The 23,180-nt window shown below is 41.4% G+C and overlaps 1 protein-coding gene across 2 annotated transcripts in view; it reads left to right on the top strand.

Annotated features, from left to right (window-relative positions):
• The window catches only part of UBE2O (ubiquitin conjugating enzyme E2 O), a 54,526-nt gene that overhangs the window by 15,285 nt on the left and 16,061 nt on the right, over positions 1 to 23,180 (top strand). Inside the window, exons 2-11 of one of the 2 annotated variants that reach the window (XM_035104545.3) lie at positions 5,551 to 5,610; positions 8,633 to 8,743; positions 10,049 to 10,146; positions 11,044 to 11,107; positions 13,459 to 13,602; positions 14,342 to 14,451; positions 14,970 to 15,120; positions 17,302 to 17,343; positions 20,037 to 20,545; positions 22,155 to 22,309. In XM_035104545.3, coding sequence (XP_034960436.1) covers positions 5,551 to 5,610; positions 8,633 to 8,743; positions 10,049 to 10,146; positions 11,044 to 11,107; positions 13,459 to 13,602; positions 14,342 to 14,451; positions 14,970 to 15,120; positions 17,302 to 17,343; positions 20,037 to 20,545; positions 22,155 to 22,309 — 1,444 coding nt within the window. The remainder of the gene's footprint in view (positions 1 to 5,550; positions 5,611 to 8,632; positions 8,744 to 10,048; positions 10,147 to 11,043; positions 11,108 to 13,458; positions 13,603 to 14,341; positions 14,452 to 14,969; positions 15,121 to 17,301; positions 17,344 to 20,036; positions 20,546 to 22,154; positions 22,310 to 23,180) is intronic. The other variant, XM_035104546.3, reaches the window with a different exon arrangement.

The following is a 23,180-nucleotide window of genomic DNA, read 5'->3' as shown; positions in this document are numbered from 1 at the left end:
TAAAAAGCAGAGACATCACCTTGCCGACAAAGGTCCGTATAGTTAAAGCTATGGTTTTCCCAGTAGTGATGTATGGAAGTGAGAGCTGGACCATAAAGAAGGCTGATCGCCGAAGAATTGATGCTTTTGAATTATGGTGCTGGAGGAGACTCTTGAGAGTCCCATGGACTGCAAGAAGATCAAACCTATCAATTCTTAAGGAAATCTGAGTGCACCCTGGAAGGACAGATCGTGAAGCTGAGGCTCCAATACTTTGGCCACCTCATGAGAAGAGAAGAATCCTTGGAAAAGACCCTGATGTTGGGAAAGATTGAGGGCACTAGGAGAAGGGGACGACAGAGGACAAGATGGTTGGACAGTGTTCTCGAAGCTACGAACATGAGTTTGACCAAACTGCGGGAGGCAGTGCAAGACAGGAGTGCCTGGCGTGCTATGGTCCATGGGGTCATGAAGAGTCGGACACGACTAAACGACTAAACAACAACAATGTGGAAAGCTATTTCAGTGATGGTGCTATGGCTATGGAATAGTCTTCCCAGGGAGGCTCACCTAGTTTCAGCACCAGATAAAGGTCTCCACCCCCTTCCAGGCATCTTAAGATTTTTAAAGATCTCTTCTAACTTACTAATCTTTTTAGAATTAAGTTAACATTGTTGTGTTAATATTTCGTGGTTAGTTCTCCCCCCCCCTTTTGATAACTGTAAGTCACCCAGAGAGCACATATTTTGGGCAGCATATAATTGTTGTAAATAAACAAGTAAAACTTCAACCATAACCATTTCTCACACTCTATTTTTAGGCCAGATGGTGTTGTAGAGTGTCTAATGCTCATAAATTAGCTTTCCATTTATTCCAGGTCCTAATAGTAGAGTACAAATATAATATAAAAGAAAATTACATGGATACACCTCAGATTGCCAGTACTGCTTTTTTCCTTGCCTTTATATGAGTAATCTTTACTATTTTGGTACAGGATCGTATAACATTTGTAGTTGACAGATGCTTCATAAATCAGATTTCTCTACTATTAAGTACTATGCCTTTCAGAAGGGACACTGACTGACTTAATACTACATCTGTCATCAACATTAGAGGTAGAGATGCTGGTGAATTGTATTTGGAACCCAGTCAAACTTGCACTAGACTAGACTTTTACTGGATGTTAGGTCCGGCAGATTCCAAAATAACCTTTTGTGTTAATTACACAGTCTATGGCACATCAATGACCTAATGGTAAAGAATAGCCAATCAGAAATGTGGATTTTTGATCTTCCAGTGACAGAAATCTGGATTGCAGAGTGAAACCACATAGCTCCACCTTGTTTCCTAATTGAGGAGAAATTTCCCAGCACATTACTGATTTGTAAGAAGCAAAGGGCTTTCCCCTCAGTGGTAACTGGCCCATCATCTAGACCAAAATGCATTTTATAGAGTGGCTATTGATTAGTTTCTCAGACTGCATCCATGGACAGGCGGGAGCAATATAATTCAGATGTGAAAGGCAGGGATGGGGTTTGGTACCTTGGTAAATAAAATTTGCAACATCATTTTGACTTTGAACTATTACTTACAATTTCTTAAAATAAAATGTATAACTTGCTTTAAAAATATTTATTAAATCGCTGAGTGGTGTACATAAAACAGTTACATTTAAATCATCAAACATATAACTGAAGTTTTTGGCAGGCATCTGAACAAGTGCAATGAAGGAGTCTCCCTATAGGCAGGAGCAAGAGATGTGCAGTTCTGTGCATCAGCAGTGGTGGATACCTTCGTCTTGATGGTAAAAGGTGTGGGGCACTTGCTAGGACTCCCAAGTTACCCCTATTATCTCACTTGCTTGCAAGCAAGACATATATTCCCAAAGTATAAACGAGCAAAAATATGCATTCTATATAATACACACGCAGTTCAGGGCAGTAAAGCCCCATTCCTTTACATATACATTTAGATTTAAGTGTTTTTAAAATACTTCAAAAAATATTTTAAAATAATTTTGCTATCCAGGAAAGAGGGAAAAGAAGTGTGGAGCTGATAATCTTGCCCTGTGACCTCACCTGCTGTGTTACCAATGAACTTTTAAGCTAGGCTAGATAACCATAAGGACTAGAAACTTGATTTAAAGAAAAATGCTGAGATGATGATGCTGAATTCTGCCCCATATCATATTTCTACAGACACTTTTGACTGTAGTGGGAAAGCAAGGCTAGAGGTTGCTATATACGGTAGTTCTGTAAATGTGAAGAAAAAACATTTCCTATATGAATTTCCATCTGTTTACTTTTCTAAGAATTTTTACTTCTCTTATTTCCACTAGCACATCTTCTACAGAACAACATGCAGTATTTGTAGCCCTTCCAGGAATTAAAAGCCTCTCCCAGCGCAGAGGCTTCTGGGACCAGTTTTGTTATGTGTGTAATCTTTAAGCAGACAACAATATGCCTTGACTGCTTTAAGTGGACTAGAAAGGGTGTGTGTGTGTGTGTGTGTGTGTGAGAGAGAGAGAGAGAGAGAGAGAGAGAGAGAGAGAGAGAGAGAGAGAGAGAGAGAGAGAGAGAGAATGAGAATGATGGTGATTTTAAAGGAAGATATTGGTAAATGGATATATAGCTGGCAAGGTACCTTTTATCTCTACCTATATAGCTGGCATCTTGATCTGCCTATTGTAGATAGCCGCTCCTGTGGTCTCGCTAAAAAAGTACTAAAAATGGAAAAAGCACTAGAAACATGAAGTTTCAGCTATATCTCACCTGAGGCAATTCAGTTTTGTTTGGGAGTCCTGGGAATTTTGTCTGGAATCAGAATTGTACAGTAAGCAGTTTCTACAGCTTTCAGTCCCTTTATTGTTCCATTCTCTGGTATTTCATTATTTATATTGTACTTGACTCTTGTCTTGACACTGAAAGTAAATGCAGCTTTCCTGCACAAAGGCGTGCAAGCCATTTTGATTGCAAAATGTTCTCATCTATCCTCAGCCAGTTTCCTTGTGGAGAATTGCCTCTCTAGAATACAGAGCAATGTGGCTGCTGAGGTATTCAGTGCGGCAGGTGTGTTGTGTACAGCTCAGCTTGGCTTATGCATATCTTCGAAAATGTCTCTTCCCAGCCCCATCCTTCCACCGCAGCTCATGCATCACTGTAAAGGAGAGGGAGTTGAAACTGTTTCAGTGAATAGAAATTGCAGCTGAGTTTTCCAGCAGTGATGCAATTGTGCTGCATTGTCCCAGTAGCTTTCACACACCCCTTCTGCATTGTGAGCGACGGGAGTGGCACTTCTGTTTATCAGGGAAATTAAATGTATGTCTTGGGTACACACAATGCAAGTGGATTTCAGGGAAGTGTCATCTTCAATGCTTGATGCTAAGACTTAGTGAGACTTAGATTATTTATTGCATGCCTAAGAGTCAAGTGTGATTTTGAATTCAGCATCTAACCGAATAACTATTGCTGCCTTGAAATATTTAGCAGACCAGCACAACCTCAGAGTGCAATGCTGTGCACGTTGAACTGAGCCCAATCTTGTGGATATCTTTGCTTGATATGTTGTGCAAGTGTACATGATGGTACATTAAGGAAACCTCACAAAAAGATCTATCCCATGAGACAGTGTTTTGTAGCTATAGGAGCATTGGACCTGGAGACACAGGTTCAGATCCTTGGCTAGCTGAAATATATTACTCTGCTTCTTTGTGATCTTCATCTACAAACTATATGTGGGCACAATTCAAGATTATGGTTAGTGCTTTTAAAGTTATAAATAGATTGTAACTTGGACAGTTCTATCCCATACTCTCCAATCTGTATTGGAGATTCTGCTCCAGATTTTCCTGCTGGCTGAAATGGAGTGGATAAGCTTTATGGGGAAAGGTCTCTTCAATTTCTCAGGGAAGCCTAAATGACACCTTTATTTTCATCCCACCATTTCATTAAAGACATAGGTTTTCAGGGAGACTTGGGTAGAGGCTGAGAGGACCCGATCCAATTATCTGCTGTGCTGTGGGTGAACCTCATTATTCTGCTGACTGCACAGCTAGAGACTCACTATCAGCATAGCTTTGCAGTATACAGTTAATCCTGGTGCTTTCTGAGATGCATAAAGCTTGCAGTGACGCCTATGTGTTTCTCAATACCAGGCAGCTGATTATCTCTAAACTGCCATGAAGACTTGAGAATGCTGTTGAATGCAATGAGAGCTTGTGTTTCTCTCATGCTAAATAATACCCTGCTGTTGTTGTTGTTATGGTTGTTAGACAAACTAAGAAAATATTGCAGACAAGCATTGCGCTGCCAAGGTGAGAATGGAGCCCTTCTAGCTATAGATTTTTAGTGAGCTGAAAAGGAGGATACATAAGACGGTGTTGGAAGAGGGGCAACCGAATGTGCTGACTAGGGCAGAAGCATGAGTCTGTTGTAAAGAAACGGTTGTGTGGCGGGCATGATCAAGTTTAGTGAGGTGAGCATTTATCTATAGAGCTGCTATTTCACATTTCTTCAGGTGTTCATAATGCAGATGCGGTGTCATAGTGTTGATTGTCATTGAGTGCAAGCTCAGTGGGAGGAGGAGTGGTTTAAAAATGCTCTTTATTGCCATCACAACTGATTGCCTTTTTTTAGACAGAATGACTTGGCCACAAGCAAGTACCCTTTGCTTTGAGCTGCTTGTTCATTTGGCAGATGGATAATATTTGAATTGCCCAGCATATTTTGAATAAAACACCTATCTCTTATTTTTGTGTGCATGCATGTCTGTAGTGCCTTGGTATTATTATTATTATTATTATTATTATTATTATTATTATTATTGATTTGGCACAATATGTTGTGGAAATGGCATTGGTCCAAAAACAATCTGTAGATAGAGGCACATCTGATCAAGCAAGCATGCATACCATTTTATATGCAGGAGTCCTAGAATCTTCCTCTTAACCCACACGCTCCAAACTAGCACTGTCAATTAGTACTACTTGTTGTGTGTGATCCACATTCCTCTGTGCTTTGAAATGTCTCTGCTCTTGGCAGAGGTAAAACATATTTCTCTCTGCTAATCAGAATGGCCCGTGTAGTTTCTTTCTAAGGAATCTGATAGAGAGCAGGATTTCTACTACATTTCTAGTAGGAAATGCTATGTAGTGATACTCATCCCAGATACAAAGAGCAGCCCAAAGTTCCATTTTAGATGCTAACAATACTAATACTTGGATGGGAGAAGTTCAGAGAACCTTTCTATGCAAGTCTGAGCTTCTTGGAAGAAAGGTGGGGTACACTAAACAAAATTAAATGATGGCATAACAAAATAAAACCCCATATAGTCTTGTCTTGTTGCTGTGTCCATCACTAAAGTGGAATTATGAATACCAGCAGCATTGTATGGATGTACAGATAATTACTTCATTGTGCAGCTACAGCTTATATTGGTACAATTTAAATTTAAAAAATACCAACCTGGTAGTCCACTTGATTAGAAATCAGGTTGTACATATGAACATATGGTGAGGATCCATCTTAATTGTCTTCTTTCTCTTTTATCTTTTCCCCACCACCTCCCTCTCAGCTGAAGCTTGAAGACCGGTCAGTGGTACCTCGGGATGTCGTCAGGCACATGGGCTCACGGGTAAGTACTGCTGTTTTGTGTATAGATGCGAAAAACCAATGCCTAGTGTTTCAGTAGTAAATTTTGCATAGTCTGAATCTGCAACATAGGAAATATTTGGCTTTGAATGTGATCGGGCTGTATTGTAAAATACATTTGCTGTGTTTCAGACATGGCATTCCATAGAATCAACTGCGGTGTCTTAACACATTACAGCAAAATCTGCAGCCAAAGCCAGCCATATTAATATGCATCTTTTCCGTTGAACCTTTTGGCCAGAATAGCTGTGTCAGCTTTGGAGGTGCATTGCTGTAAGCCTTTCCAAATGACGCTGTGGCTCAGATGTTGATTTCTGCAGAGAGCAGTTTGCACCATTACTCAGAGTCCTGGAACAAATGTAGCTATAAAATGAAAAGGTTGATTTAATGATACACTTTCAGTTTGTGTCCGATCAGTAGCCTTATTCAGGATCTAGTAAACACTCTTCTTCTCTTTTCCATGGCAAGATGGTAGCATGAAATCCTGAGTTGGGGGTTTGATGGATTTTTAACTCAATATCAAACTCAATATTGAAAACGCAACTGGATTGGGTGAGGGCAATTAGGCGTGACACCGAGGGACACAATGCACCTTGCAGCTAATTTGCATAGTTTAGTTTCACATTCAGTTGCCTTGCATGAGGGTACCAAACACTAACAAGTGTTTGTTATTCTCATGGTGGAGATGCTCTGTGAACTGTTGAAGAGGGATTTAGCACTCTCGGCCTTGTTTTGTCACCCCAGTTCAGACATATGAAGTTAAATATTCTTTCCTTCCATCATTTTTTTTTTAAGACAAGCAACACAGTGTTCAGATGAAGAAGAGAAGAATACATGTGCTAGGATGCTTGGGTATGTCTGTACTTGCCAAAACAAGTGACGTGTAGCAGCTAACATTGGAAACACATTTTTCAAAGTTTCTTTCAACTACTTTTGGTGATCATGAGAATTTCTGAACCCCAACTGGTTTAAAGTCCCCCAACTCATGGTTATGTTGCGGTTAGCACTTTTGTGTGTATTTATTGTGCTCTCAGCGGCTGCAAGATATTCTATACAAGGAATGACTAGTATATTACCTTTTTAAGAAACAAAATACAAAGCATTATGTTGGTAGCCTTAGTCATTTTTTAAAGGGGAGAGCAAAACACTTGAAGAATGGGAGAAGGAAAAGAGTGGCATGCATATAACAAAACAGCTTGTACAGTGGTACCTCAGGTTACAGACGCTTTAGGTTTCAGACTCCGCTAACCCAGAAATAGTACCTCGGGTTAAGAACTTTGCTTCAGGATGAGAACAGAAATTGTGCGGTGGCAGCAGGAGGCCCCATTAGTTAAAGTGCTATCTCAGGTTAAGAACAGTTTCAGGTTAAGAACGGACCTCCAGAACGAATTAAGTTCTTAACCTGAGGTACCACTGTACTTCTCTGAATCACAGTCCTGACTTGTATTACAAGTTAATGCAGGTCAATATGCCAGTTGACCTGTATTACAAATTAAAAGCCCAGCATTGGGAGTCTATCCATTTCCCAGAAACTCAGAGCATTCCACATCCCATCCCACCCGACATGCATGTAATGTCCAAAGACTTTCTGGGCCACACTAGTTCATAAAGGCCAACTCCTAAGAGACTGTGATCTACTCACAGAGTTAAAAACTGACAGTGATCTACCCCCTTTTTGGGGGTTCAGGTCAAAGTTGTTGAGCTTTTTTTTAGGAAGGAGGAAGGCCCATTTTTCAGGGAAGATGTAAAATGTTTAGCTTTTTTTTTTAGGGGAGCCACAGTTGTTCAGCTTCTTTGGGGGGAGTCAATGATCTACTGCAGACATCCAGTGATTTATCTGCCCTAAGGTTACCAGACATCCCCATTTCCTGGGGACAGTCCCCGGATTTACAAATCAGTCCCCTGACAAAATCCATCTATTTAATAGGAAGTTGAAAAGTTTCCCCGGGTTCCCCTTACTTTGGAGTCCTCCTTCTGGATGAACAAAGACACTTATTTAGCAATGAGAGCAATTTTTAAAATGTGTTTCAGCAGTGGGTGGAGGAAGGGAGAAAAGCATTATCATATGGTTAGTGAGCTAATTCATATATTATAAAGCGCCAACCCTCCGAAGTGTTTGTGTGTCTATGTGTGTTTCCATTAATAGACCCTGATGTTTGGGAACAGCTACAGAACCCAGCCATCAGCTGCATTTTGTAATGGACTATGCTCATTAATAAATAAAAATACATTATTACAGCAGCTGCCAGTTGACTAAGAATTAGTTGAGTTATGAGTTAATGATGCATCTGGGTTCATATCCTCTTCCTCAGTGAGCCGAACAGTATGCAGGCACAATTGAGCATTGATTCGGAGCATTTTTCCCAGCTTTTCTTTACAGGCTCAAAGCGACACAATAAACAAGGCTCATTTATTAATACTTTGCTCTGATACTTGTTCTGCAGATAGCAGGCAAAATATCTGAGATTTCTACAGTATATTTCAAGTGTTTGAAAGAGCACGTTATTGTTACTTTAGTCTTACCCCCATATTGCAATATAGTGAGGTTGAGAGAATACCGACATTCTACAGAAATTACCACATTACTTTCGTTCGGCTTGTGGGTAAAATGAAGAGACCAGTCTTGGTCTGAGAGCTTACTTACTAGGCAGTTACTATCTAGTTTAGCAAGCAAACTATTTGATGATGTAAAGGGGTCCCCAACTTGCAGGGAAAGGAACCGATATAAACTGGGTTCCAAAGAAGGTTGACAGGTGGTCAAGCAGGCAAAGAATGCAGACTTGACAATTCTCTCAGGAAAGAAGGCATAAAAGGGACTCTGTTACCCCAGAGTCGGTCACAACTGGACCTAATGGTCAGGGGTCCCTTTACCTTTACCTTACTTTTTTTCCTTGGGTCTTGAATTCGTGTTCTACTGATAAATAGCAGGTGAAACTTTCAGGGTTGCCTGTTTCTGCACGACTTGTGTGTCCTGCAGTTTAAAAACTTTTTGTTCGCCTTTCCAGGACAGCCAGTGTGGAACAGTAATTGATGTGAATATAGAGTGTGCCGTAAAACTGGTGGGGACCAACTGTATCCTTTATCCCGTCAACAGCAAAGATCTTCAGAATATCTGGGTGAGTGCTTTTAAAACTACTTATCCTCACACAGCAGGAAAGCTAACAACTTGTGTTCTCTGGAGAGAGTAATGCTTCTAAGCCCTACATGAGATGCAATTCAGATACCTGAAGGACCGCTTACTACCACACAAACTTATCTGCACATTAAGATGTTAGTTGTAAGGCGCTTCCCTGGGTTTTCTTATATGGATTATGACCTTTTTGGTTGTAGTATCCTGACTCTGGCATGCCTTTCCTGGGGCCAAGCAAACCTAATTTGTCTGGTACTATAAAGACAAAGTAAAAGCCCTTTAAAAAAACTAATCCCAGTTTGTAACTGGCTTAGTTCTCTGACTTAATTTTGAGGAGTTCCTTATCTGTTGTCATACTTTTTAATTGTTTTTAATTGTTAATCTCTGTAAACTGCTGCCCTGGAATTGTTAATATTGAAAGGTGGTATATAAATATTTGAAGTAAATGATGCAATACTTGCATTACTGCCACACTAGTTCTTTTCTGAATATGTTGCTAGCTTCTGTCAGACTGAGCAAAGGCTTAGTCTATAACAAATGGTGTGAGAAGCTTCTGCATAGTGATTAGCTGGGGTGATCACTTGATCAAGGCAGTCCCATGGCAACAGCTTGATCCTGAGCTGCAGTACAGTTAAAACATGGTGTTAGTAAAATCTTTAAAGGAACAAAGTATGTACATTAAAAATGTACAGAAACTGTCTGCCTGTAACTTCTGAGTTCTAGATATTTCCTAGATTTATTTCATTCATTTATTTCATTTCATTTATTTCATTTAGATTTATTCATTCTAGATATTTCCTAGATTTATTTCATTTTTTACTGTTTTTGTCAAAGGGGGCAGTGAATGGGTCTACAAAATGGTTTTGGCTATAGTGTGAAACCTTTCAAAACGAAGATAAATATTTCTGCTGGTATTCTTAACAAGGCAGAGAGATGCAACTCTGAATTGATTGTAAGAAAGAAGGGCAGTTGCGCTTCCTCGATCACTTAACTGTGATTGTGAGATTACCCTGGAGTTTACCCAGTATACTTGATATGTTACTGTTCATCTTTGCCATGAAATTTGTCAGCAACACACTTTTCCATCTCCCCAATCTTGTAGTATGGTGGGGTGGTGGAACAAACCTATTTCAGTAATCTGGGGAATGTACAGGTGTTAAATTCTTTTATATGCCGGGTGTACCCTAATCCTGAACTTCAATTCATTTTATTCCATGAGCTGAACAATGTTCTTTAGTTGTGACTAAATGAACCAAGGAAGCAGGCATCATAACTTTCTTCTACCCCTCAGCCTTTCATGTACGGTGACTGCATTGCCTATGACTGGTGGCTTGGAAAAGTGTATGATTTAAAGAACCAAATCATCCTGAAGCTCTCCAATGGTGCCAGGTATGTCTGTTGCTTCTGTTACAGAGCATGCCTTTAATTTTTTGGTTGAGTAAATGTAAGCCAGCCTTCCCATATGTTTAAAGAAAAAAAACCTCTTTTCGGCTGTACTTGCTTGAGCTGATGGGAGTTGTCATCCAAAACCACTGGAGTGGGCGCCGGGTTGGGGAAAGGTGGCAAATTTCAGCTTTCATCCTGTGCACACTGACTTCATAGGACAAGTCCCATTCAACTTGATAGAACATCTGCGTAAACACTCACAGGATCAGGCAGTTACATTGCTAAAGATCTTCCTACGCTCGTGCTAACAGCCATGCAGACAAGCACCTGAAGTCAAAAAGAGAGAGACTAGTTCTCTGGACTCAGGTAGTTTGGTATGAGGAGAAATGCTGCAACAAATACCCAGGTCCCACATCTTTAACACATAAAGCTGATAATGGGGGTGGGTGGGTGTCAAAGTACATGACACAGGACTTTGCATTGGCAAAGCCCCCTTTTGATCCAGCTACAGCTTTACTGGTCCTACACCTGATGTCATATATTACATCAGGCAAAGGGCAGGTAGGTGAGGGACTGGTGGGCCTAATTAGGCCTTGTAGACTACAGTTTCCTCACCCCTTATATAGGCAGCCTGTGCAAATCCCACAAAATTGTCATAGGGAATATGATAGTTTATCCCTGACTTGTAATGCTTCTCAAAGCATCCCCATACCTATTCCAGGTTAAACACATTGAATAATACTTTTAAAACGGAATGATATCCAATATCTTCCAACTGCATGGCTTAGTGTTAAATCTAGATATAAAAGCATGCTAACATATATGTGCCATTAAGAAAGTAGTGCTGACTCTTGCAAAATCTCTGTGTGTGTGTTTTTAACAATTATTGCTTTTCCTTAGGTGTTCTATGAGCACAGAGGATGCAGCAAAGCTCTATGATGTCTGTCCACATGTCAGCGACTCAGTAAGTCCCCCATCTTTGTTAGAATAGTTCAGTTTGTAGAGATACCTTTTATCATATGGGCCCCACCTGTGCGGTGCACATCTATCTGATGGGTTATCCTGTGTTGGAAATTTGGAGGTAAGGAGCAGGCTTTATTGCTGCCACAACAATAGTAAAGTGTCCCCCCCCCCACACACACACAGTGATTGACAGCCTTCCATTTATATGGGAGAAAGTACATGTTTTCATATACTGTAAGACTATTTATTTTTTGCAAAAATTTATGTACACCAACAGCAGCTTCATTATTATTATTATTACTTACTTATTCCCTGCTCATCTGACTGGGTTGCCCCAGCCACTCTGGACGGTTTCTAGCAGATAAACGACTTCCAGATACACAGCTTCCTTCAGATGTTTTCTAAAGGTTATATAGTTACTTATCTCTTTGACATCCGATGGGATGGCATTCCACAGGGTGGGTGCCACTGCTGAGAAGGCCCTCTTTGCCTGGTTCCCTTAACCTCACTTCTCTCAGTGAGGGAACCGCCAGAAGGCCCTCGGTGTTGGATATCATTGTATGAGCTGAACGATGGGGTTGGAGACACTCCTTTAGGTATACAGCGCAGAGGCCATTCCGGGCTTTAAAGGTCAGCAACAATACTTTGGCTCCAAGTACATTTCGGAGCACAATTCAGTGTGGGTCTTTCGGGACCAGTGTACTGTAATATGGTCCCGGTAGCCGCTCCAAGTCACCAGTCTGGCAGCCGCATTCCGGATTAGTTGTAGCCTCTGAGTCACCTTCAAAGGTAGCCCCATATAGAGCACAAACACGGAATACATCATAAATCAACAGATCAGCTTACTCTCAAATGGTGGACCCAGGACCCACCAGTGGGCCTCCCTACCACAGCCCAGCCCCCTAACCACACCTGTAGCATAAGTGTGAAAGGAGAATGGAAAAAGTTGCAGGAGAAGGGTACTTTTGAGAAGGATATGGAAATGGGAAGGGAAAGATATAAAAGAAAAAGCCCACACTTAGAACCTCTGAATCAGAAAATTCTGCCTAAAATGTGGAGGCTAAGTCACAGTGCCTCCAAAGCAAAGCCTGTATTTAATTTGAGGATTACTGAGCTGTGAAACGCCTTACCAAAAGGCAAATGTTATAGCAAAGAATTTAGCAATTTGGAAAGATGGGTTGGATATCAATAGAAAACGTCAGTAAGTGCTCTGAGCGCATTGTGGCGGTTCCCTCATTACGAGAAGTGAGGTTACAAGGAGCCAAGTGGAGGGCCTTCTCAGTAGTGGCACCCCCCTCCCCAGTGGAATGGCCTCCCATCAAATGTCAAGGAAATAAACAACTATCTGACTTTTATAAGACATCTGAATGCAGCTCTGTATAGGGAAGTTTTTTATTGTTTGATGCTTTACTGTGATTTATGTTTTTAATTTGTTGTAGCCTCCCAGAGTGGCTGGGGCAACCCAGTCAGATGAGCAGCATATAAATCAGGGGTCAGCAAACTTTTTCAGCAGAGGGCCGGTGAACTGTCCCTCAGACCTTGTGGGGGGCCGGACTATATTTTTTTTGGGGGGGATGAATGAATTCCTATGCCCCACAAATAACCCAGAGATGCATTTTAAACAAAAGCACACATTCTACTCATGTAAAAACACCAGGCAGGCCCCACAAATAGCCCAGAGATGCATTTTAAATAAAAGGACACATTCTACTCATGTAAAAACATGCTGATTCCCAGACCATCCGCAGGCCGGATTTAGAAGGCGATTGGGCCGCATCCGGTCCCCAGGCCTTAGTTTAGGGACCCCTGATATAAATAATAAATTATTATTATCACATTGTTATTACATTGTTAATACAGCTCTCACACTGTTCAGATGTCCACCTTGCCTGTTTGAAATTTCATATGTTAAGAACAATTGTTTCCACCTTTATAACTAGGGAAATAGAGCCATTGGTTGCAAGAACTCCAGAAGTCACTGAAGTTAATTCAGTCATATTTTCATGGTAGATTTTCCACCTTTGAGATTCTGCTACTTGGTGCTGAAGTAATTCAAATGAAACTAGGACCTGTTTGTTTCTAGTACCTTATGACGTGTCCTCCACTATTCATTATCCTGCGTACCTAAGATTTCCCTAGTTGCCTTACAAACTGCTGTTGTGGTTGACTATAGCAGAGAAAGAGCACTTCAGGATCAAGGAATCTTGGAACAAGTTCTGTTCGCTTAAGTATTTTGTTAGTGACTAGCATTAGACCAGAACGCAGGAATCTCACTCCACAGGGACCAAATGTGGTCTTAATCATACCTGGCTCTGATTTGCACTTCTTTCTTGTATTGCTTCTTCTTTTCAGGGCCTCTTCTTTGATGATTCATATGGCTTTTACCCCGGGCAAGTTCTCATTGGGCCATCGAAAGTCTTCTCGAATGTGCAGTGGCTTTCAGGAGTGAAACCTGTTCTTAGCACAAAGAGCAAGTTCAGAGTGGTGGTGGAAGAGGTATGGCTCAGTGAACTTGACTGTGTTAAGGGATCACTGCCTTGCCTTGAGTTTTCCGCAAAACAAGCTGTGTTGTGTCCTTTGAACCAAACATGATAATCAGACTTTATTTGACTGTCAGTCAGAAATAAACATTTATCCATAAAAAATTAAAACATCAAACCTCTAAGGGAACTTAAAACGTAAACCGACAGTAAGAAATAGGCTATATATTTAGACCCATGGAAACATGATAAAAAATATTCTACAAAAATTTAGGATCAATATTTGTTTTTAAATTATGTGCAACTTGCGAGTGAGGACCTCACCTATCATTTGTGCATTGGTTAAACTAGAAATGATCCCATTTTCACTTCCACTTTCTGATTGGTTCTTTGAGTCCCCATTCAAGCCTGGTCATGAATGATCTTTAGGCTGAAAATAGCCTTCATTTTAGATTGTATCAAGGTTGGTATATGAAAGGAACAATCCTCAGTAAGTGATGCCCGCTTGATAAAAAGCAGGTTTGTTCGAATTGTTTCCAAAAAGCAAATAACTGCTTCTTCATGTCATAGCTACTTAGGTCTGATACAATTATGCAGCACTAAAACAAAGATTATAGTCCTAGACAAACTAAAGGCATTCTTTGAGTTGGACAAAAGATACCAAAGTATGAGCGTTTTAACAATGGTACTTGATATTTAATCTAGTGGAATTTTCTAAAACCATTCTCTCCTCTCCTCTGCCTTGTTTTCCTTAGGTGCAGGTGGTGGAGTTGAAAGTGACTTGGATCACTAAAAGTTTCTGTCCTGGAGGTACAGATAGTATAAGTCCCCCACCATCTTTAATCACCCAAGAGAACTTGTCTAGGTAAGGAGTTCTTCATATTAATACCCTAAAAGCACTCTCCCCCCCCATTCAGTTACTTTCTGCCAGAAGGTTGCTACCAGAAGAGCAATAGTTTACTTGGATGAAAACTGAGTTATCGCTATAGTATTTGGTGCAAACATTTTAGGTGGGATGGTGAATGATCTAATAATATGAAATGGCATGTGTACAGCTGTTTGTGTGCTGTTACCAAGCAAAAGGACTTTAACAATCTGCTTATTTTCCTCCTGCACATTCAAACTTCATAGTATGCTTCATATAAAAGAACATTCCCCTTTGTCCTGCATTAACAAATACTTTTTCACTGTTGAATTAAGCCTAAACCTATGTAAAATGAGGAAGTACTGTCATTCTCTCCTAAACAGTCCCCCCCCCCCAAAAAGTTATCATCTTGTAAGTACATGAAAGCCCCTGTAGAGGTGTCAGCCAGTGCTAGGACTTTGGGGGAAATTGTATCAGCCAGCAGTAAGGTGGTATCACGGTCACCTTGTTTTTGACAGGGTAAAGCGCCTGGGGTGCTTTGACCATGCTGAGCGGCAACTTGGAGAAAGGTGTCTCTATGTGTTTCCTGAGAAAGTGGAGCCGGCAAAAATCACATGCGAGTGCCCAGAGAGAAACTGTGTTCTGGGAGAAGGATCTGTTGCCAAAAAGGTATGTATGCTGGCATCGTTTGGCTGATAATATCAAACTGCTTCACAGAACATCAAACTTCTTTAGGAAGTTCTTTTGTTCAGAATTTCTCTAGACTGTTAACCAATATTCTTAACCATCTTCAGGTGCCAGAAGAACACCAATTAAGTGAAGTACCTGCTTAGTCTTAACCAGAATTCCATAGCTGGTGTTCATGTTTCCCTAAAATATATGTCAGGAAGGAGACAGTGGCGCTCTCAGTGGCTACTGTGAAACTGTGATCCCACAGTTAAGAAAGCAAATTGCCAGTAGCACTGTGGCAGAAAACATATGATACTTGATGATCAGAGAAAATGTGAATTTGTTCAGTTGAATGGTCTAGAGTAGAGAGAGAGAGAGAGTTGTTATGAGATGAGTTTGCCTTCATTTGGCAACTGTTGCATTCATTAGATAAGTTCAGTCATTGAGAAGTGATTTGTAACCTCCTATAATCAATCCATGTGAAAAAATGTTAACGGGGCATATGAATGTCCACCAGATTTTGATGCATTTCACGGTTTGTGCGCTGTCTTCAGAGTAAATCTCTGTTGATTGGCCCCTTCAGTGATCCTAAATGCGAGATGGAGATTTGTTTAGAATCCACATTGCAGGTGGTTGTTTAAATTCTTTCAGTGATTTCAAGTAGAAAAAAAATAATCTTTTTTTTAGCTTTAACCATCGAACGTATTCATTCCACCATTCTGAGACAGTGGCTCTGTTCTCATGTAATATTTAGCCAAACCATGACTTAACATGAATGCACAGGCTCCTGGAGACATCCCAGCTGCTTTGCTCCTCTTCTGGCCCTGTTTGCTACTGTTCTGAGCTAAACCAATGATATTGACTTAGTGTGTTGTCCAAACGTGGGCTCATGGTTGTCTAGAGCAAAACAAACCACCAGCCCTGGGTGCAGACAAAAAGATGGAGCCAAACTGTTGCTTGGCTCAGAACAGCGCAGCAGGAGCAGAGAATTTGAAAAGCAGTCACAATTGCCTCTCTGAGAGCCTGCACATTCCCACTAAGGCATGGTTTGGCTTGGTGTTATGTGTGTAGCGGGGACTCACCTATACAGCTGCAAACAGAAAGTTTTACGTGTGTTTTAAGTGCATTATACAAATGTGACACTAGATGGCAATGGCGAGCTTATGGCAAATTCAACATATATTTTTCAAAAGCATTTTCACAGCGTTTTTTGTATGTTTCTAGATTCAACCCAGGTCAGTGGCTCTCTACAACTTCCACCAACATTGCTTATTACCAAAGGGTTTTTTTCCCTTGAGATTATTCATTCACTTCAACGCACAGTGAGGGAAAAAGTAGCTAGCTCAGAGAAAGTTGTGTGTATTGATTGAATTTAACAAGCATCTCTCTTAGGTCAAGTATGAATATGCATTTGTCATAGTTTCTGTCCCTCTCCCATGCATGTTTATATTGCTTCTACCAAGTGTAGAAAGGAAACCGCACAATTAAAATAATACAACTAAGGTGTACTATGCTAGATATAGCTGCCTCCTTCCTTTTTGAAATACTTTTGGACCATTCTGCTCTACTTATGTTTCAGTGAATCCCCCCCCTTGCCTAGCCTGTGATGTAGCTTCTTAATACTTACAATTGCTAAATCCCTTCACTTCAATAGCCATTCAAATATATTGAAGGTTTTGGTATCTTTCCATTATCAAATGTATACCATTCTAGCAGCTTCTTTGGACAGTGAAAAAGAGTTTAACATATTTGTTAATAATGAACAGAATATGGAAATTTACATATTTCTAAAGAATGCTCTTATTTAACTAGCTCTGTTAGTAACAGGTAGGTCTGTGTCTCTCATTACAGCATTTCTTTAATGAGAATTGTGGGGACTACATTCCTTAATCCTGCTTGCAGATCTAACCAAGTGCAGTCTACAGGCATTGATAGTGTTTTACCATAGGCTCAATTAACCCCCTGTTTTTGTGATCTTTTTTTGAGGTAGGTTGTTAAGCATCTGACAGGCCATGAAACTTCTAAGAAAATGGAACCAAAATTTTCTAAATCTCCCCTTTGGGTTAAAGTATGAATAAGATGCAATCAAACTGTTGATCATTTCTTTGGACATAATTTTCCTCTTTAAATATTCCCATGCTTTCATCAATAATACCAAAACTGTGGTTTTTAATATTGCAGATGGCCTGTCCTTGTTTCGTATCCAACGTAAAGCCTGAAAAGGTACTGTACTAAACACTTGTTCTATATCAATTTTCAAAAAGCCTTGAACTTCCTCCTGTACGGTAGCTAAGTGTCTCCAATTTCATCATGCAAATGCCACCTTCCTCCAAAAAGGCTGTTAATATTCTAAATAGCTTTTTCCCCATGTAAACCCATCAGCAGATTTTGACATTTGTTGATCTCTTTCTAGATAAACCCACAGTTGCTTAAGAAGAGTCTATTTTTAGGTGTCATTCTTTTTAAGTGCCATAATTCCTCCTCCAGGGAAAGGTTATCTTAACCTTTTTAAAAACAGCTTAGCCAATTCTAACTTCATTTTGTATAATTTTGATAATCTTCTAAATTAGTAATAATAAGATTCATGTCCGTCCGCATGATAGAGATATGCCAGGAAGAAAGTGCATGTTTTAATTGAAACCTGTATAATATTCACGGCAACACTTGTTTCCCCATCCTGACAGAGGAGGCCCCTGCTGGTTGAGGTCACCAGGCAGAAGGGGTGTTGGCAGGTCTTGCTCCCATGACTGCAGTGCTTTGCCTTTTGCTATAGAAGTAGATCATATCTTATCACCTGGGGACAGGAGCATGGCCTGCCCTTGATGATGGCAGTGTCTGGAATTACAGGCACGTTTTCTCCTCTCATGGCTGCCTTAGATGCTGCTTATTTCCTTTGTTACAGAACTCAATGGGGGCAACATAAATGGTATCCACTCAAGTTAGTGCAACTAAATATTACCATCCAGGTTTCTAAGCTCTTATTTGCTGTAGTGAGAGGATTCCAGGCATGAGGACACTTATAGGTAAAAAGTAGGGAGGGAGGGGAGCACAAATGCTTCCTAAACCTGGAAGTTCTCTTGTGCAAGTACCTCCTAGGGAATTTTCTCTCCATCAGGACTTACTTCTGGTTTTGAAACTCGGCAGGATATATGTGGGAACCAGTTACTAACATCTGGGTTGCACATTTACAGGGGAGAACCGAAGTGCAGAAAAATGATGTTTAAAGTATTCTGCTTGCTGATTCTCCGCTACACATCCTCTTCTCTTCCCCCCCCCCCAACTTTTGTATTTGCAATATGAGAGAGACACAGTTGGGAACCTCACTTTTCTCTCAGTGTTGGTATGTGTTGACATTACAATACCCTGAATTGCCTTGTGTCAGTTATGACACATTATAGATTGTAATGAGCCCAAGAACTTAGGTTTTTATATTGACACTTGCCACCACAAACTAGCTGATGGGGAGTGACTTCAGTCCTGCTTTCTGCAGGGATCAGCTGCAGTTCCCCATTGGGAAAGTCGGTTGCTGTTCCAATCCAGCCATGTCTACACCTGCCACACACATGATTGCGCATATAATGTCAGGTGTGGGGCAAGTGAGTGCAATTTGGGGGAAATTGCCCACAGGCTGGAGGTTCTCAATCCCTCCACTAGACTGACAGGAGTTTGCGAATTATTTATTTATGCATAAATTGATTACGAAACTGTCGGGGTGAGTGGCTCTTGGGTGGAAAGAGAACAGAATCTGGTGGGGAGTACCATTGTGGGGTTGGTGCTCTGCTGGCTTTGAATACTGAATAAGGTTTTTATATTTAAGCATAGCTGAATCTTTGTATTCCCTCCGTGACTTAACACTAAGGTATAATGGCTTTAGATTTATTGTTATGAAGCTAGATGTAGTGTTGGGGAGATGACGTCCTCCAAGAAAAAGTTAAATTTTCCTCCTGGAAAGCAAGGATAGCTTCACGACTTCAGAGACTTGTTCCTGCCACTTTTTGCAGTGCAGTTTCTGCTAAATGCCTGTAAACATACTTAAGAAATAAGTTTGAACAGAAAACCATAGTAATGGTGCTATTAAAAAAAAACTTGGTGAGAAAGGTGCATTGAAAAGAAGGCTGGGCAACTGAGTCCCAAATGGGCAACATAGTATTTTAATAAGGCGTTCTTAAGAATGTCTCAAGAACTGTTGTGTTTTACCTTGCCAGTAAATGAACAGCTAATGAACTTTTAAAGTCTCTTCCTCCACACTCTCCTCTTACTGTATTTTCCTGGTCCCATGCTGGCCTCCTAAGGCCTCTGTGGCCTTTGGCTACTTGTACTTTTATCCGCAAACCACCTTGGATACCTGAAAGTGACATGATGTTGTTGTGCTGGTTTGTCTTCATTGCTCTTCTTAGTGGGCTGGACCTGCTTGCCAAAATCCAGAACTGAGTCACTCTGATGGAGAAACCTAGAAATTCCTTGCCAGGGGTGTTTCTTGGGTCAGCCATTCATAACCACTGTGTAATATTGGTACCAGGACCCCTCTGCCTATGCAAAAGGACTTAATCTCACTCTCTTCTCCCCCGTGTGCCAATATCTGCTCTGGGCAAGGAAGTCCTTTGAATCGAGCCAATTGTACAGGCAAAAGTCCTTGTGCTAATGGGACACGTTTGCTGGATGCAACCCTGTTGCTTCTCAATAGAGTGGTCACTACTCCTGTAGAGAACTCTGGGCTAGCAAGGAAGACTTGCCCATCAGTCTTCCAGTGAAAGCAGTCTTAACTCAAGGGCCAAAGTGCTAAAGGAAAATAGAGTCCAAGGATTGCATAGAATACAAAACCGTTCATCTGCTCAACTCAGCAGCATGATTAGCTCTGGCTAAAACTCTTCCTACATCTTGGGCTGCATCTGTTGACCATCTTTTATTTTCTGTAGGTGAGGAGATTGTTGAAGAAGCAGATAGTGAAGATCATGTCGATATCCCCAGACTCACAGAGTGCCCTTGACCTCCCTGAAGCAGAATCTGCTGCAGCAGGTGACCAACCATCGGAAGAACCTAAAGGCGGCTTAAAATGTGAACTAGAAGACTCTGCCCATGATGCTGTAAGCTTACAAGAAGTAAAGGAAGAGCACCTTGATGGAACGGGAAAAGGCGTCCCTTGCGAAGCAGCTGGGCTGCAGTTGCAACCACCATTTGTTCTGAAGCGGAATGATGGCTCCTCAGACTACAAGCTCCAGTCAATAGAACAGGATGCTGATGATGAAGCAGCAGATGACACAGACGACACCAGCTCCGTGACCTCCTCTGCCAGCTCTACAGCCTCTTCCCAAAGCGGCAGTGGCGCAGGGCGCAAGAAGAGTATCCCACTCTCCATCAAAAACCTCAAGAGGAAGCATAAAAAGAAGAAAACCAAGGTTTCCCGGGAGTTTAAGCCAGGCGACAGGTAAGGCTGCCCTTAAACATGCCCTTAAATCCTGCCAGTTCTGAGTTTAAAATGCCCATGGCACAAGGATTTGTGCAACCTCATCAGAATGGGTTTTTAGTTTGACTGCCTGTGTAGAACGTTCACCTTGGTTATGTTTCAAGAGCAAAGAGCAAACTGTGATGACTCCATGGATGCCCAACATGAGGCGAGTGTGTGAATTCAGGCTTCACAGATCTCTGTAGAATGAATAAAATTAACCCAATTAAAGGCACCAGTCTGACTGCCTTTTCCCATTCTCTGGGACCAAGTAACCCCAAACCCCAGTTTCTACTGCAGCCTTATAAACGGCTGCGTTCCGATGTATGTAAGGATTTTAAAAACACTTTTTGGAAACACGGTAGTAGAATTTTCTCCAGTCTGGCTTTTCTGCTGCGCTCGGTGTAGAGGCCAACTGGGAAGCCCACAGCCCTGCTCCTCCAGCTTCTTCATCCACACCTTGGCCAATGCAGTGGCAAAGGTGGCCAATGAGGGGAGTCGAGTCCACCAGGCAGGAGAGCAAAAGAGGCCACAATAAATATGCTAAGGGGGGCTCAGGGGGATTCCGAGGGCCCAAATGAGCTTGCAGCCAGTGACTCGGAGCTCTGCCTCGGTCTCAGCCACCAGGCCACTGCCAATGGAAGGCATGAAACGGAGGGCGTCAGCTGGCAGGGGTGGAGGATGAGATGTGGGGGTGGGGCGAGGGGGCTCTGCTCCAGATCCCTGCACCTCAAAAATGGAGTCAAGGAGGGCAGAGCAATGAAGAAAGGTAGCACTTACTCTTTATACAGGACACTAGTCTCTACACATACACTACACACACCTATGTATCCTCCATCAAGGGAAGGAAAAAGCATTATCCCCGTTGGTTGGCGCATTCCATCCAGGCCAACACAGTCAAGGGCCAGTACTGGATGTGGCTGGGGAGGGGAGATAGAGAGGCCTGTGAAGAGTCCCAAGGAAGGGCAAATAGAAAGGCTTGGGGGACAACATTTAAACCATGGGCCTAGGTTCTCCACTCCTGCTTTAAAGAAGTACTGTATATGAGCTGCAGTTGCATGCCCATTCAGCTGTAACATGTCAGTCCAACCTCTTTTACCACCATTAAAAAGAGGGGGGAATTAAGCTGCGAGGCAATAAGCATGCCTCACCATTTTAAGTTTACAAATAACTATAAGGTGGTTTAAAATAAAGTACATACAGTACTGACAACTAGGTTATCTGTTAGTCACTACCCATTGCTTCCAGCCAATTAGATAAAATTGCAAGTTAATCTTGAATCATGTCCTTCAAGCCTAAAAATAGATATAAAAGCTTTTTTTAGAAATCAAAGAATCAAATGGTACCCAGAATGTTTTCTGCGGCAGCTGACCAAGATCATTCTTGAGACATTTTGGGCCACTTGTTCTTCCCAGTTAAATAGAACAATGGATGGTGCTTGATGAGAACAGAAGCTGCTGAAGCACATAGTTGAAAGGAGCTAGTTTAATCTGATGTGATTGCTATTGGTGCGATCAGAAGGCCCCATTTTGTCTGACTCCACTTGCTGTAGGAGGCATCTTCTGTCATTCGCTGCCTTTTTTGGTCACAGGGTTGCTGTGGAAGTGGTGACCACGATGACTTCAGCTGATGTGATGTGGCAGGATGGCACAGTGGAGAAAACCATTCGTTCCAATGAGCTGTTTCCTGTCCATCACTTGGACAACAATGAGTTTTGCCCTGGGGATTTTGTGGTGGACAAAAGAGGTAATTGGTGTGATGTGCATTGTTTTCACCTTTACAATTGTGTTTTGAGTCTGGATCTTTAGACTGCCAATAACATTGAATGTAATAACACCAGCCTTGTCCACTTTTAGCATTTTTCCTGAGAATCTTATCTTGTTGATGAACTTTGACCCTCACAATTGTTAAAGTAATAAATCGGATAATGTGGCACCCCTTTGTATTCGGGCAGTAGTGAAAGGTATTTTGCCTATCCACCATATTGTAAATTGATCTATCCTGGTGTTTTTTTAAAAAAACATACAGGTAGTCCTCCTCTTGAAATACCAAGTATCTTAGATACAAATAGCAACTGTGCCTATTATATTTGGCAGATAGAATTTCTCCAAAGAGAATAAGCCACTCTTCAGTTTGTGTCTAAAATCTGTCTCCATACAGTATTTTAATTAGTGGACCGTAGATGAAAGGAAAAGGGGCTGTATTCATTTAAATAGGATTGGCATTAGCGCGGTGTGATTTCCCCCCTCTCCCCCCCATGTGTGTCCCATGATATCCTCAAATCTGCTCCAGAGAGTTGGGGTGCACATGGGGAGGAGAGGGAAACAATCCACTTAATTCTATGTTGAATATGACCCAAGGAGCGCAAGTAAGTGTTTGAATATTCTTTCTGCTTATCTATTAAGAGACTTCCAGTCCATAACAGACTCCCACGAGAGGTGGTAGACTCTCCTTCCTTTGGAGGCTTTTAAGCAAAGGTTGGGTGGCCACCTGTCATGGATGATCTAGTTGAGATTCTTGCGTTGCAGGCGGTTGGACTGGACAACCCTTGGTGTGCCTTCCAATTCTGCAATCCTATGATTCTAATCCTTGTGGAATATTAGTCCTTTTCCCACTG

Source organism: Zootoca vivipara, chromosome 2, assembly GCF_965207765.1.
Source record: "Zootoca vivipara chromosome 2, rZooViv2.hap1.1, whole genome shotgun sequence".
In the NCBI taxonomy this organism is placed as follows: domain Eukaryota; kingdom Metazoa; phylum Chordata; class Lepidosauria; order Squamata; family Lacertidae; genus Zootoca; species Zootoca vivipara.
The sequence above is the reverse complement of the archived record's forward strand: the minus strand, read 5'-3'. Positions and strand labels throughout refer to the sequence as shown.